The sequence below is a fragment of the Gymnoscopelus braueri genome (assembly GCF_963280865.1).
Source record: "Gymnoscopelus braueri genome assembly, chromosome: 3".
Lineage (NCBI taxonomy): Eukaryota > Metazoa > Chordata > Actinopteri > Myctophiformes > Myctophidae > Gymnoscopelus > Gymnoscopelus braueri.
In genome coordinates, this window is record NC_137612.1 from 53,028,582 (window position 1) to 53,043,697 (window position 15,116).

The 15,116-nt window shown below is 45.1% G+C and overlaps 1 protein-coding gene across 1 annotated transcript in view; it reads left to right on the forward strand.

Moving 5' to 3' along the window:
- Positions 1 to 2,767: 2,767 nt before the first annotated feature.
- Positions 2,768 to 15,116, forward strand: part of lrig1 (leucine-rich repeats and immunoglobulin-like domains 1) — a 62,068-nt gene continuing 49,719 nt past the window's right edge. The window contains 1 exon segment of the mRNA XM_080424132.1: positions 2,768 to 3,913. Within this exon segment, the coding sequence (XP_080280258.1) occupies positions 3,699 to 3,913 (215 nt within the window). The 5' untranslated portion in view covers positions 2,768 to 3,698.

The following is a 15,116-nucleotide window of genomic DNA, read 5'->3' on the forward strand; positions in this document are numbered from 1 at the left end:
AAACGGGCGGACATGACTTCACCATTTGGGAAGAATTATGTGCTATCGTGAGACCATTATAGGGCACCCTCAAATGGTGTAAAGATCAGCACGGATGCACAGGAAACACACAAGCATGCATGTGCACGGCCTCACACACACGCACGCACGCGCATACACACTCTCTCTGTCTCTGACCCCCCCCCCCACACACACACACACACACAGTGTCCCATTGACAATCACTTGTGAGCATGGCACACATGCATGCGCGCGCGCACACACACACACACACACACACACACACACACACACACACACACACACACACACACACACACACACACACACACACACACACACTCTATGTCACTGGTTCTCAGTGGGGACCGGGGAACCACAGGGGTCATTGGGGGGGGTTCCAGGTGGTTCGCAGCAAAATGAAGAACAGTAGTTTAAAAATGTCTGCCCTATTTCCAAATTAGCCGATCTACAAGCTCACAATGATGCCACGCGTTGTGAGCTTGTAGATCTTTTATTGTTTGACAAATTTCTCTTATGGGGGTCCCTTGCACAACATCTTTTCACATGGGGGGTCCACGGCCAAATGCATGTCAACACGCGGGTCTTTGACGTGAAAGTTTGAGAAGGGCTGCTTCTCTGTCACACATGCGTGTACTTGAGGATTTTCTGATGCACAAGCAGTGGCGGTTCGTCCATTATGTGCGATGTCATCTGCCATGCACAGCTTCATACTGCGCATGGCAGAAGATGACATAAATACAACTTAAAATACAGCATTGGGCCTGTTACCTCACATCTTAACAGGAGACCTTGTAAATCAGAGAAATTGTCTTCTACTCCAGGCTCCAGAATACAGCCTGGAGTACTGTGATACTGTCATAATGTTGATGCCAATACCTCTGTACTTTTACTCAAGTACATTTGTGAATACAGGACATTTTACACTTACTCATAACAGAGTACCGTATTTCTGCATTGTTGTATTTTCTACTTTTACTTACAATGTGTAGGCTAAGTAAAAACACTGTGTAACTTACGGCAATGGTTCACAAAGTGGGGTCCAGGCAGGGACCCTCAGGGTTCCTTGAGGTGTTCCACATGGACCCTTCACAGATCTGTAACTCTGAGAGTGTACAAATGGAACCAAATGGACCCATTCGGGGCCATTTGGTTCTCTTTGTACGCTCTCAGAGTTATGGGGGTCCTTGAAATGCTATACACACTCTCATGGTTATGGGGGTCCTTGAAATGCTATACACATACTCTCATGGTTATGGGGGTCCTTGAAATGACAAAGTTTGAGAACCACTGACTTACAGCAAGTAAAACAAAATAACAATCTGTGAACTTTTTCTTTTACTCAAGTGGGAATTTCTTAATACACAACATTTAGACTACCTGTAACAGTATTTCTGCACTGTGGTATTTCTACTTTAAGTCAGCGGTGTAAAGTAACTAAGTACATTTACTCAACTACAATTTTGAGGTATTTGTACTTTATTGGAATATTTCCAATTTTCAATACTATTACTTCTACTCATCTCAGAGGCAAATATTGTACTTTTACGCCACTACAATTATTTGAACACTTTAGCTACTTTGTAGATTTTGATTATTATTACAAGACATACATTAACCACTGCAGCTACATTTTGGCCATTTGAAAATAGCCGATCTAATAGCTTGTAGATCGGCTATTTTCAAAAGATTTGTATACATTTCATTTGAAAACTTGTGAAATGAGGACATTCTGCATAATGAGTACTCTACTTTTGGTACTTTAAGTAGCTTTTTAACAATACTTTTGTACTCAAAAGTGTACTTGTAACAGAGCATTTCTACATTGCAGTATTGATACTTTTACTTCCGTAAGAACGTGATTACTTTGTTTTACCACCACTGACAGTAAGTTAGAAAAATAAATCAGAGTGCTTCACTGTGGGCCCGTCCTGGCCCTTTAAGAAGCAGTGAGAGTGAATAAGGGGGTGGGGGGGGGGGGTGCGGTTTCACACCCGGGGTGGGAAACATGGGCGGGGCCAACGAGTGGCTGTGAGTGACAGCTGCTCACTGGACCCTCCCCCCTCCAACTCTGCAACGCCTTGAACAACCAACCCACAGCGACCAATCAGAGGAGGCCTTGTCCTTGCCTCTCAAGCCCGGAGCGGCCAATGGGAGGGTCAGGAGGGTCGGGAGGGGGAGGGACCCCGCGGGTACAGGCGCTGTTGTGTGCAGGGTTGCCATGTCCGCTTATTATAAGCGACTTTGGGCTTGTTTTTCTGTAAAGTTACTTCTAAATATTAGGCTTGTTTGTTTCTAATGTGTTGTTGCTTATTCGGGCTTGCTTCCTAAATAGTTTTATTATTATTTAAACCAGTGTTTCTCAAACATTTTTCATGCCATGGACCCCCTAATTAATATGTATTTGTCCCTATATAATAACCCCCATCTGAAAATGTTTTGTGTCAGGGACTCACATACCAGATTTGTGTTACATACCCAAATATTCCACATTTTATTTCAAGATTTGTAAAAAGATTTGTTTAAAAAAAAAGCAGATCTACAAGCTCACAACGCGTCGCATTGTGACGCGTTGTGAGCTTGTAGATCTGCTATTTTAAAATAACGTGGTCATGCGATGTTGCTTCTTTTGGGCTTGTTTTCCTAGAAATGGTCGCTTATTTCTCTCACACAATCTGGCAACCCTGATCCAACGTGGGACTATGGAACGATCGCCCCCCTGAAACAAAAAAAAAAAAGAAAAAAAAGAAAAAAAAAGGAAAGTAACTGAAGAAGGAAAAAAAACTCAGAGACGGACGGAACGGGTCGCTATTAATCGGATCGCGGAGATTTAGTGACCGCAGACCACATGTGATCATAAGCTGTCCGGGACGAGATCGGGACGGGGATCTGCTTTGGTGTCGCTTTCAAAGTTGTGGATTATTGGACATGATCGAGGTGTTGCTTTTTGAAGACACACACACAGAGAGAGAGAGAGAGAGAGAGATCAACGGTTACATTCTAGAGAGAGAGAGAGAGAGAGAGAGAGAGAGATCAACTGCCGTGGTTACATTTTACCTTGCGTTTTAATTAGCAACATTGTAACCTTTGTTACTTATAGTTTCGTTATTCCCAGCGCGCGGTGGACGTGACTGTGGAAAGGCTTCTATTGTGAGACAATAATAACAATCGGGCTCCTCTTGCGATACATTGTATCCACTGATCTCTGAAGTTATTTTGATCATCACAATCTAACCGGGTGGACTGGTGTTTCTTTTCCCACCATCATCTTAAACTCGCATGTTGTTGCCTAGACATGTTTATTTCACCGGCGATCGTTAAAGACATGTCGTTTTTAATATTCTGTGGACGATCGCCCACAAGTTAAACTTTAAATGTTTAAAGTTTTCGTGCGGCTACTTTTTTTTCTTCCTGGGGAGACCGTTGGATCCACTTCTGATTCCAAGCCGCATCGGGACACCAGGCAAAACTTGGGAACGGTGGGAACTATTCTAAATGACTGGGAAGCAGCGATCGCTTGAAACAATAAGCCATATTGTTACAACAAGACTATTAATGTCCTACAAAGAGTGCATACGCTCCCCAACGCTGCATTATTATCATTATTATTAGTTCCCCCAATTTGCGGATCCGGGGGGAGAGAGGGAGAGAGAGATCAGTGGATCACTGGATACAAAATGGCGGCGTCCCTGGGACGAATCGGATCTCACTATGTTTTTTATTTAGTCTTGTCGCTTGAACTGTTAATAATCGGCCGTGGATCGTCCGCGTCGGGCCCCGACGTGACACTGCCGTGTCCCCAGAACTGTACGTGCAGTCAGGACTCGGTGGACTGTAGCCACGGGGACCTGGTGGTCCCACCGCCGGACCTTCCACTTGGGACGGTCTCCTTGTAAGTATAGCACACACAGCGATCAGTTGGTTTTTTTTGACCGTCGCCTATTTATTGACCATCCCGTAACGGGATAACAATGTTACCCCCACACAGGCTGTGTCACGGGGCTGTCAGGCTGTGTCACACCAGTGGCTCTCAAACTTTTTCATGTCAGGGACCCCCCCCCCCATTGGAAAATATTGTGTGCCAAGCAGGGACCCCCCTCCCCCCATACAAGATTTGTGTTGTTACAATGTTTGAAAAACATTCCAAATTGGTCAATTAAAAGAAAGGGGGGAAAAAACGGATCTATTGGTTATTAACAGGCTATTAAGTGGTTAAACACATTTTGATGCTATATTAACACATTTAGCTGGGGGGGGGGGACCCCCTGGAACCCGGTCCTGGGGGCTGGGGGTCTCCGGACCCTACTTTTAAGTTTGAGAACCACTGCTGTAGTGTACACAACCAGGGCACCATGCTGCCTGCAGCCCTGACCAGTGGTCAGTTATACCAATGGTTCTCAAACTTTTACATTTCAAGGTCTCCCCTCAGACAGTGTACAAAATGGAGCCAAATGGACCCTCCATTTGTACACTGTCTGAGTTACGTACTTGTAGGGGTCAATTTAGACCCCCCTAAAGGAACCCAAAGAGTCCCTGAAATCCACTTTGAAATTGAGAACCACTGAGTTATACCATCAACCAGGCTCTTTTTGGATTGGAAGAGAAGACCAATGCTTGCAGCAACGGGAGTTATTGTGTCAAAAATAATAATCATGGCTTCATGATCATTAAGTTTGGCAGTTGTTTTTGCTTGCTTATTAAGGCTCCTGTGTGACTTTATAATACATTCCTGTTTACAACATTGGTCAGAGTGGAGGGAGGGAGGGAGGCTTACCCACCACCCACGACCACCTGGGCGCGTTCCCAGTACAACCACAGCATTCTGGTGAAGGGTGTTAAATGCCTTGCTCAATGGCGAGGTTTGCTCTGCTGTAGTTGTTGCTGAGAAGAGTTGGAACTCGCACGTTACAACCCACCAGAATACAGTTTTCAGCAGCCTTGGGGATTTAGAGCTATTGCCACCCTCAGGTGGCTCCGGCTTGTGGTGTTCCCCAAATGCTAGAGTCAAAGCTACAGTAAATGCTAAATCTTCACAAAATAAAGTGCTTGTCACTTGTCGGTGCGTGACAAGTAGCCTATTTATAATGTTATTTGCTGAGTTATGGTTGTAATCGTTATTGCAAGCGTCTTTGTGAAACAGAAATCTGTCCAAGTACGTGTTAAGACATTATTTATATGTCTGTTCTAGTCACCGGACTGGTAACTGACCCCTCGGTAAGTGGATGCCTCCGAAAGTGTCACAACATCCAAATTGGCTTTATTCACTGAGATTTATGGTGTGACAGCTCAGTCTTCCGCCGAAAGCCTGGATTTGTTCCTGACTCGCAAATTAGATTTATCGTAAATTAAGGATAATCTCCTCAAGACAACACCGACCACAATAGAAACCTTGTGTGCAGGTTTGGTTTGGTAAAGAGAGCAGATTTGTCAACATTTTCATGGAATGTCTCCCGAAAATTGCAGCAGCATCAGCCTTTGTGAAGCTGAGTGACACAATCTGTTGACAAGACAACATATCACCCTGTATTCTCCCAGTCAACAACATGCTTGCTGCTCCCGCTGACTGCAGTATATTATAGCCTGCACTTTCACGGACAAATTGCAAGCCCTGAAGAACAATTGTGCTTTTTAGCAGGGATTTCGTTTTTTGAGTGCCTAAACCAGTGATCCCCAAAGTGATCTACAGCGATCTACAAGCTTACAGCATGTCGACCTATTTTTGATTTATTATAAAAATTTTTAATCTTGAAAAAATAAGTTGGAACTTTTTAAAAGCACATCTTCTCGTATGAGGGTCCCTGGCACTATCGTTTCAGATGGGGGTCTGCAGCCAAACACATATCAATTTGGGGCTTCTTGACATGAAAATATTTGAGAACCACTGGCCTAAATCATCCAATGGGCTATTGTGTGTGTGTGTGTGTGTGTGTGTGTGTGTGTGCCTTTGTGTGTGTGTTGTTGGGAACGGGGGTTAAAGACCAAAGGCCTGCAGACCTCTCTGGCTCCCAGGTTCCTGTGTGAGGCAGTTTGTCTTCCCTTGGGAAGTAAGGAATGCAAAAAGAAAAAGGAAAAAACGAACTCCTCTAAAAACATGAATAACGACACTTGTGTCCAGGTAGTCCTTAATGCCCGTAAGCACCACTTGGCCAAGTTCAAGTGCAGGCCCTGTTGAACACGCACGCACACACACACACGCACACACACACGCGCACAAACACGCAGGTCCCCCGGTCCGAATGGACAATGGCAACTAGGACAAGTGTCCCCATCTGAAACAGCTGAACACTCGGCGGCCTGTGTGTGTGGATTGGAGCAGGGCTCACTGCTGCAGCGCGTTATCTTTGCCACCTTATCGGTCAAGTTTTAAGGACCCGCAATCTTGTTGTTTTTCAAAGGGAATGGTTTTATGGTCCCCGAATTATCTTTTGAAACACCTAGGTTGCATATTTCCTCACCACTTAAGATAGTTCCTTTGTGTTGGCAGGTAAACACAAAGGGAGAGAGCTCCTTTTCTTCTGGGCTCTGTAAAAGAGCCAGATTAGTAGATGATTACTGTAAACCAGAAGAGACAAGGAGAGAGGCTTTCACTTGCAGCTTAATGTGATCCCATTTAACCCATTGAGACCGGGAACGCGTCTGTGTCATTTTTTACATTTCTTTGGGCTATTCAAAAATAGCATGTCTACAAGCTCAGTGCCGCGCTATGAGCTTGTGGATCTGATATTTTTTTGAAAAATCATGAAAATGCGTCCAAATCTTATATATATATATTTTCAAAGCAAACATTTTTAACTCAAATCTTTTGCTTCTGGGGGGGATTCTACAAATGTCTTCTAAATCCTAACAGTTTTTGGAAAAAACGTATGGGGTTGCAGTGGTTCTCAAACTTCTTTCATGTCAAGGACCCCCAAAATGATAATGAATTTGGCCGCGGACCCCCATCTCAAAATATTTTGATCCAGGGACCCCCAGAAGCTAAAGATCTGAGTAAAAAAAATATATTCAATGATTTGCACAAATGTTCACTATTTTTCAAAAATAGCAGATCTACAAGCTCATAGCGCGGCATGAGCTTGTGTATCTGCTATTTTTGAATAGCCAAAGAAATCTAAAGTGACACAGATGCGTTCCCGGTCTTAATGGGTTAAAGCTACCTCAAGCCAAGTTCTTTCCACTTGACTAAATGAAATAGTTTGTATATGGGGGTAAAGTTTACTTTTTTTATTTAGTTTGTGTGTGTTGCTTGCTCACAAGGAAAATGTATGTGCCCGCTGGAGGGGCCTGTGAGTGAGTAACTGGCGCAAAGTGTACAGCGCTGTTCATGTATTAGCATACAGACGTCTCTGTTCTTGGCACATCAAAGCATCACCGCGCTTCAAATGTCCACCAAGTGTGTTGTAATCGGTCAGCTTGAGTCGGACAGGCATTATGGCTTGCTTAACTGCACGTCTGGGGCTACCTGTGTTATAATCCGGTAATCTTTCATTCGTCTTCTTCACGCATGACAGACTGAGAGCATTCTCTCAAGTGTCCTCAAGTGTGTCCCCAGCAAAATGAGGAATGGTTTTATAACACTGTTATATCTTTTAGCTACTCCAAAATTGCTGGTCTACCAAGCTCACAATGTGTCGCATCTTTCAAGAACCACAGAATATTTATCTCCAGTATGATCGATCCCCTGATGGCTGCTAATCATGGAGGGTTTCACTGTGCTTCTGTGGGAGAAAAAAATCATCGCGACCTCCCGTTCGCTTGTTATACCCAGTTGAAAATAGCATGTTTCGCCAAAAATACATAGTAAAACACAGGAGCCGAGATGCAGAATATTTCCCAAATACTTTAACCAGGAAGTGAATGGAGCAGTAAATCTTCGGATCGCGTTATCTCCTGGTTCTGTGTGCAAAATAAAAATTAATAAATATATATATATATATTTTTTTTTCAATCAATGGCGGTGAACGGGTGGATTTTAAATGACGGAGATCTCCGTCAATGGCAGTGAATGTGACAAATCTTTTCTTCTGGTGGGTCCCTTTTTCAAATGGGGAACCGTGAGCAAATACATCAATTTGGGGGTTGTTGACATGAAAATGTTTGAGAACCACTGTGATATGATGGGGCATGGTTTCCCATGCAAAACAGGGGTCATGATATGTGACTACGGGATTATTTGGATGAAACATATGCATTAGCATGTGTAATGCTTTACCCTAATCCCAGTATAACAGAAATGTTCTCACAGTGAGCCAGATGAGCACAAAGTGAAGCCAGAGGAGCATCAGCATCGTAGATGTGTGACTGCTGTGGATGGGGAGGCCAGCATGCTGCTAATTACATACCTCTCTGTCCGTCGTTTAAGCCTCCATAATAAGGTGGTCAACCGCTAACTGAGCGAACACGACTGTACAGTCACACCACACCAGGCTTTTACACCAAATGGGTTTTATCCATCTCTCCACCTCCGGATCCCAGGGCCAAGTGAAATGAATGCTGGTGGGGACTCAGCTGTCCCTTGTTATGTTTAGCCCGGGAAGGAAGCCGCGGGCGTGGTTGTATTGGTGCGGTGGCCAGCACGGACATTACTGTTGGGTGTCAATAAAAACAATCTCTCTCTCTCTCTCTCTCTCCATGATGACTGGAAGCACAAAGAGACATTGTGTTGTTTCATTAACTTACACACCTGTGTTTTTCTAAACCTCGGTTCATGCTCAGCGTTAAAGTTGCTCTCATTCAGCGAAGCCATCTCTAATATATCACTCTCCCAAATTGTTACCGTTTTATGATATGAACTGATAACATGGACAGGATAATCCCAGCACAGAACCCTGAGAATGACATGCTTAACCCATTTAGACCTGAGGTCGATTCTACAAATTTACAGTTTTCTATATAGTTTTCTGCTATATCAGTGGTGCTCAAACTTCTTCATGTGAAGGACCACCCAAAATTATATGTATTTGGCCACGGACCCCCATCTCAAAATATTTTTGTTCCAGGGCCCCCATGAAGTAAAGATTTGAGTTACAAATGTTCGCTTAAAAAGATTATATATTCAAAGATTTGCACCATTTCCCCCCCTAAAAAATAGCAGATCTATGAGCTTGTATATTTGCTATTTTTGAATAGCCAAAGAAATCTAAAATGACATGGATGCGTTCCCGGTCTTAATGGGTTAATGAATTTTAAGCATCAAGAATCGAGGTTTTATTTGTTACTAACTTATACAAGTGCAGGCAGCGAAACGTTTGTTGGGACTTGTTCCGCAAAATTGTGCTAACATCCTAACAATATACCTCTGTTCTACCTCTGTTGTGTACTGTACACTGCCTAGTGCAACACAGAGGGGGGGGGGTGTACTGTGTAGAGACTGTATGTTGTAGGTCACGGAGGTGCTTTTATATTGCACTTCCCTCGTTCCGTGCAATTGAGCATTTTACTCGTATAGTAAATCGCACGACTGCTAAGCAATAGCGCAACAAAAACAAGCGATTAGTTATACGCACCCGTGCTCTCTCTGCAGAATTAAATGTCCTGCACTGTTCTGTGCAGATCACACGGAGACTTTCGCATCCAGCTTTTAAAACGAATGAAGATATCTCCGACGACGTATAGCCCTAAGTGCCTGTGAAAAAGGGTTATCTTTTCATGGGCTTGTATATCTGGGGAGTTACAGCGCTGACACCACAGCAGCGGTAGCTCGGGGTTGACAGGGGACTGGTGTCTGGGTTACTGGTCTGCTGTATATCCATCAGTACCAGTCACTCGCTGGCCCTGGATGAAAAAAAGAAAAGGGAAAAAAAAACACCCTAATACCTTCCAGTTGTCAAAATAGTTCCCCTACAGGGCCCTGTTTTGAGTGCTCCCCTGTGAGCGTGTGGCCTTGATGAGAATGGTAGGAAACGAGCGCTTGTTGGCATAAACCACGCAGGAGACTGAGCTAACAAGAAGAGATGGTGAGGGATTGAGGGAATTTGCCGTACATGAGAGGATTTGCAAAGTGACTACAGAGATCACGCACACAGAAAAGTCCTGATTGTTAATTTAGCTCTGAGAATGTACAAATATAAGTTATGTAACCAAATGGACTCCACTCTGCAGGGAGAACATGCAGACACTAAAGGATGAAGGACCAGTTGAGCATTTCTTAAACGTGAACTTACAGTATAGGCGTGATGTTTTTTTGGGGGGTAGCAGTTTTCCGTGTCAAACACATGAGCCTTTTTTTGCTGATTAAACAAAGGGTTGCTTATAAGACGTAACAAATTCCCCAGTGCTCTTTAGACGTCGGCCGTTTTTGATCGATGAATAGCCAAATAACATTCAACACGGACTTCCTCTCGCTTGGTCACATATTCCCTCTCAGGAGTGGTGCCTTATCTTATTTGTGGTCCCGGTAATGTGTATAAATAGCGTTTTCTGCCCACAGTGCCATCCGCTTAATGGAGTTTCGCAAGTAAATAGGAGCATGATGACCATTACTAATGTTGGTTGTGATTGCCGTGGTCAGATGGAGATAAGGCAGATGTCTGTCTGAAAGCTTGCCAACTTCTCATCCGTAATATTAAAATCTACGCCTTTTCCCTGTAAAGGTTGCAGAAAGCTCTGGTGCAGACATGGGTGTCTTTTTGTTGTTTTTGTTATTGCTGCAATTGTTGTACAATCTTTACACCACCCACCGCATGCTCTCTGGTCAAAGGCAAAGAGGTGCCTAAGATTCTCAACTGATCCTTGTGCACCCCAGGTTTTCCTGAGTGGTTTCTGTATAAAGGGCAGGCCATAACTCTCTCATCCAGCCCTCCGCTAGTCACACTGCGGCAGAGCAGGCCTTTTCGCTCCCAATCCATCCCGAGCCTTCAGCCTTAAACCCCCGCAGAGTGGTGGCACTGGTTAACACCACCCCCATCAATTGGTTTTGGCTTCTGGCCTTAGGAAATGGGTTTGTTTTGGTGGTTTCCTGTTGGGGCCTGGTGGCTCGACTGGTTTGGGGCGGGGGAGGGGGGGGGGTTTGCGGGGGTGGGGCTGCGAATCACCTGGCCTGGGGGGGTGTAGGGAGAGGGATGTTTTCTGCCCACTGCCTGGAAGTGTTTTGTCAATGTCACGGTCTGTTGCAGTCGTTTTGCCTCCAGGCTGGTTCCACTAGCGGGCGAAAGTTCTGTCAGTGGTTGAAACCTCAACCTCAACCACCGTCAGACGGAGTCACAACACACTGAGGCAACTCCAAGAGAGGAAGTGAAACTTTACTGACGCTCCTGTCACGTCTCTTTTAGAAGCAGCTGCGTCACGTGACAGCTTATCCTCAGAAAGTACGCAAAGACATTTGCTACAATCAAACTAACGCGGTAAAATCCTGAGTGTTAATTTAACTCTGAGAGTGTAAAACAGGCTGGATTTTGCTGTGTATGTACTAGGTGGTGGAGGTTGTTGTCATTTGTTTGTGTCCATTAGGCTACTATTAGGCTACTATTTGCCAGTTATGTGAGCTAGAGCTCGACATAAAGGCAAGAACCGATTGCTGTTACAAACCCTGAACCGACAAATAGTTTTGTTCTCTCTTTTCAAGTGAGTTGGACCTGCCAACTGTTGTGCAGCCAAACGACACGGCAACAGCAGCAGTGCGCAGCGGGCCTTCGCCTCTTGTGGTTTCTGGGGCATTTCTCGCTACGCAGCCTTGTAATCTTGTGGTATTGGGAGTGATTATACCCAGTTTGTTTATTGTCATAGTTGCCTCAGCCTTGTGACTCAAGTGTCCGCGGGCAGAGTTTCTTTAAAGCCGCATCTTGAGCGTTTCCAAGAATTTTAAAGGGTTTTGATATTTATCGTTGGCACTGTTATGTTTTTATCAGCAACTTTTCTCATTTCTTTGCTCCCCAGGGCCCATACGCCGTTTGTTTATCAGCGGCTATTGAAGCTCTTGACAAGTAATGTGTTGGCTTTATGTATATTTATCACAGAAAACGTAAGGGGTAATTCACCCCCGGGCCGAACACTAAGCGTGAACAAATTGGTGCGGAATAACTACGGCTGAGCCCCAGCCTTCATAACAGCAGATAAAGGCTGACATTAACATGAAGTTATGGAATGAGCTCATGGACTCTTTAATGACAAATCAAACAGCTGCTGCCACAAGTCACTCTTCAATAATCCAGTCAGCAGAATAGACAGTCTTTTTGTTAAGATACTTAAAGTTGCCAAGTTCTTTCTTTTTCTTTCTCCCTCTCGCCCCGACCCCCCCCACACACACCCCGAGCCGGTGTCTACAAAGTGGGTTTGATCGATGAATCATCTGCGAATTCTCTACATCTGGTAAGAGTTTGGAAATCTGGGGAAGATGTTAGAAAAAAAAAAAACAGTGACTCGGAAAGAGAGAGAGGTAACCCCCAACCCCCCCCTCCCCCACCCCCAGACCCCCAAAGACAGTGCTGTGAGTACTAAACTGAGCCAAGCATCCCCCCAGCCTCCATACTGCAGAAGGAGAGTAGCCTCCATACTCTGATACTGCAGAAGAAGTTGGAAGATATATCACTTATAACAGCCATCACATTGCCATGGTAGTTGTGTAGTATAAATAACGGCCAATATTTGACCCCTTTACTGGCTATAGTGTAATTATTGCAGATTTTTCTTTGTGCTATCATAATATACAATAAGTGGGGGTGGAAATACGCGGTCTGACAATCAGCCATTTCAGCAGTCAGGTCAGCAAGTCTGTCTGCACAACGCTAAAACAATAGCCTCACTAAACGGATGTATTTATGTTCTTTCAGTCTCTCTCTTTCTCATTAATTTGGAGACATGCGTTTCCCCGTTTTTGCCTAATCAAGCGGTCCGGCGACGTTTGTTCACACGAGAGTCAATCAGCGTTATGTGTGCAGAGTTCAGGGAACTTGTACTTCAATGCACGCAAGTTTGTGTGTGGTGTGTGTGTGTGTGTGTGTGTGTGTGTGTGTGTGTGTGTGTGTGTGTGTGCGCGCACACGCACATGGAGAGTGTGTGCTGCACGTGTGTTAATTATGTTTCTTCACATCTGCGGTGTCTGCTGTGGCGTCGTCGGGTCCTGGGCCCGGAGTTCACCTAGCTGCCCCGGGGCTAGCGCAGACCCTTCCTCTAACCTCCCCCTCGCTGTTTGTTTGGAGTGCCCTGCCTCCAACCCGCCTGCCTCCAACAACCTCCCCCCCGGCCCCCCAAAAACAGTGGCATGGAGGATCACGCTGCACATGGCCCCAAGATGTGTACTTCTTTCCTGCCCTGCCTAGCCTGCCTGCCTCGGAAAAAACTTCACAAACTGAGTCACGCTCCCCGCTCCGACTGATCTCAAAGGCTGGAGCAAACTCCTTTGTTGCCTGGAATGTCGGTAGTGGTGGTCGTGGGGGGGGGGGGGGGGACACGACAATCTGCAATGCAAACGGTGAAATATGCGGATCCCATCAGCCCACGTTCAGGGTTGCCAGATCTGCTTATTATAACTTCCCCGCAAGATTTTATTTGAAAATAGCCGATCTACAAGCTCACAACGCGTCGCATCGTGACGCGTTGTAAGCTTGTAGATCTGCTATTTTCAAATAGCTGATGTATATGTTAAAGTGCTCATGTGGCCCATAGTCGCTTCTTTTGGGCTGGTTTTCCTAGACCTGGTTGCTTGTTTCTCTCACAGAATCTGGCAACACTGCCCACGTTATGTCTGATCTCTCAAACGTGTTATCAGTTCTCACCCGCTCTTTCTTGATCCTATCCTAGTATTTCTTTGCACCTTGTTATTTACTGCAGCCCATAGCAGATGATGTGACGGATGGCTACAGATTTTGGGTATCTTTGCACCTTCGAGGTTGATAAGATACTGGGGTTTTTTCCTCTATATCTCTCCTCCTGTTTGGCTCGGTGTGTAAAATGGTGTCTTGGCGCTGGTGTTACCTTTGTGTATACTCTGGCTGCTGTTGCCTGGCTATAAAGCGGCCCTTTATGGCAGGAAGAGGTGATCGTGTGTGTGTGTGTGTGTGTGTGTGTCTCATTGCGTGTCTAGCTTTTCTCTGGTGCAGGTTATTATTTGACTAGTTTATGATCCTTCGACGTCGACCACATTAAAGGCTCTTTGTCTCTGGGCCGATATATACGCTGGCCTCATCACTGACATCACTCCACACTCACAGCGAGCGACCGAGGTTCACGCCGCCTGTTTCACCGACGTTGATGGTGAAGATAAGGGTCGTTTCTCTCTCTTTCTTCTTTACTTTCTCTCTCTTTGTGTCAGCTCTCTCTCTTTCTCTCTCTCCCACCCACATGGATAACTGCGCATTGAGTTACGAGCGCGGTGTCACAAGCTGTGATATCAGCCCCACAGTCCCCAGCGCTCGTCTCCTCCCACAACACCCACAATGCAGCAACGTTTTAAGCATTTTAATGAGTTTTATATGTCAAACTGGCTACATAGTCTAGCGGTCACGGGCACTGGCGGTCTTGGAAATGTCAGTGGCCTGGGTGACCATGTGCACGTGGACACACACACACTTTTCAATATGCCATTACATTTGTGCCACGAATGATTCATAGTATGAAAATTGAAAAAGAAAACACATATTGGTATTATTATTGTCATATCGTATGACTCGTATATAGATTTTTTGGCCATTCTTTGGCGATATACTAACAATGTGTTTATGGCTTGGTGTGTAGTATCAAAGTTGTTTACAGTGGAGATTCAACATGGTGTGGACAGCCTGGTGTTCGGTCAGGCAATCCTAGACTGTAGGATTTCCTGTCTTTATGAAAGCTTAATGCAGGTCTGCTTACACTCTGAGATCATGTTCAAGTATCTTTACCAGAAGAGTAGCATTTATGGCTGAGAGAGCTAGAAGTACCTAACCCTACTACCATACTAGTGTGCCTCCAGTCGTAACCAATGAGGGTCCTTGATCGAGACCCCCGTTGCGCTCCCCCCCCCCCCCGTTTCACACAAGCTGTTCGGGGAAAAATCCTAGGAATATTCCTGGTCATTGTGCATGGTGGTGGTCCTAGCTATGTGGATGCTTTCCCACCAACAGCTGGGAATTTGCAAACGGTTGGTTGCTTTCGTGTGAAAAGGGTACAGGTGTTGCCACCTA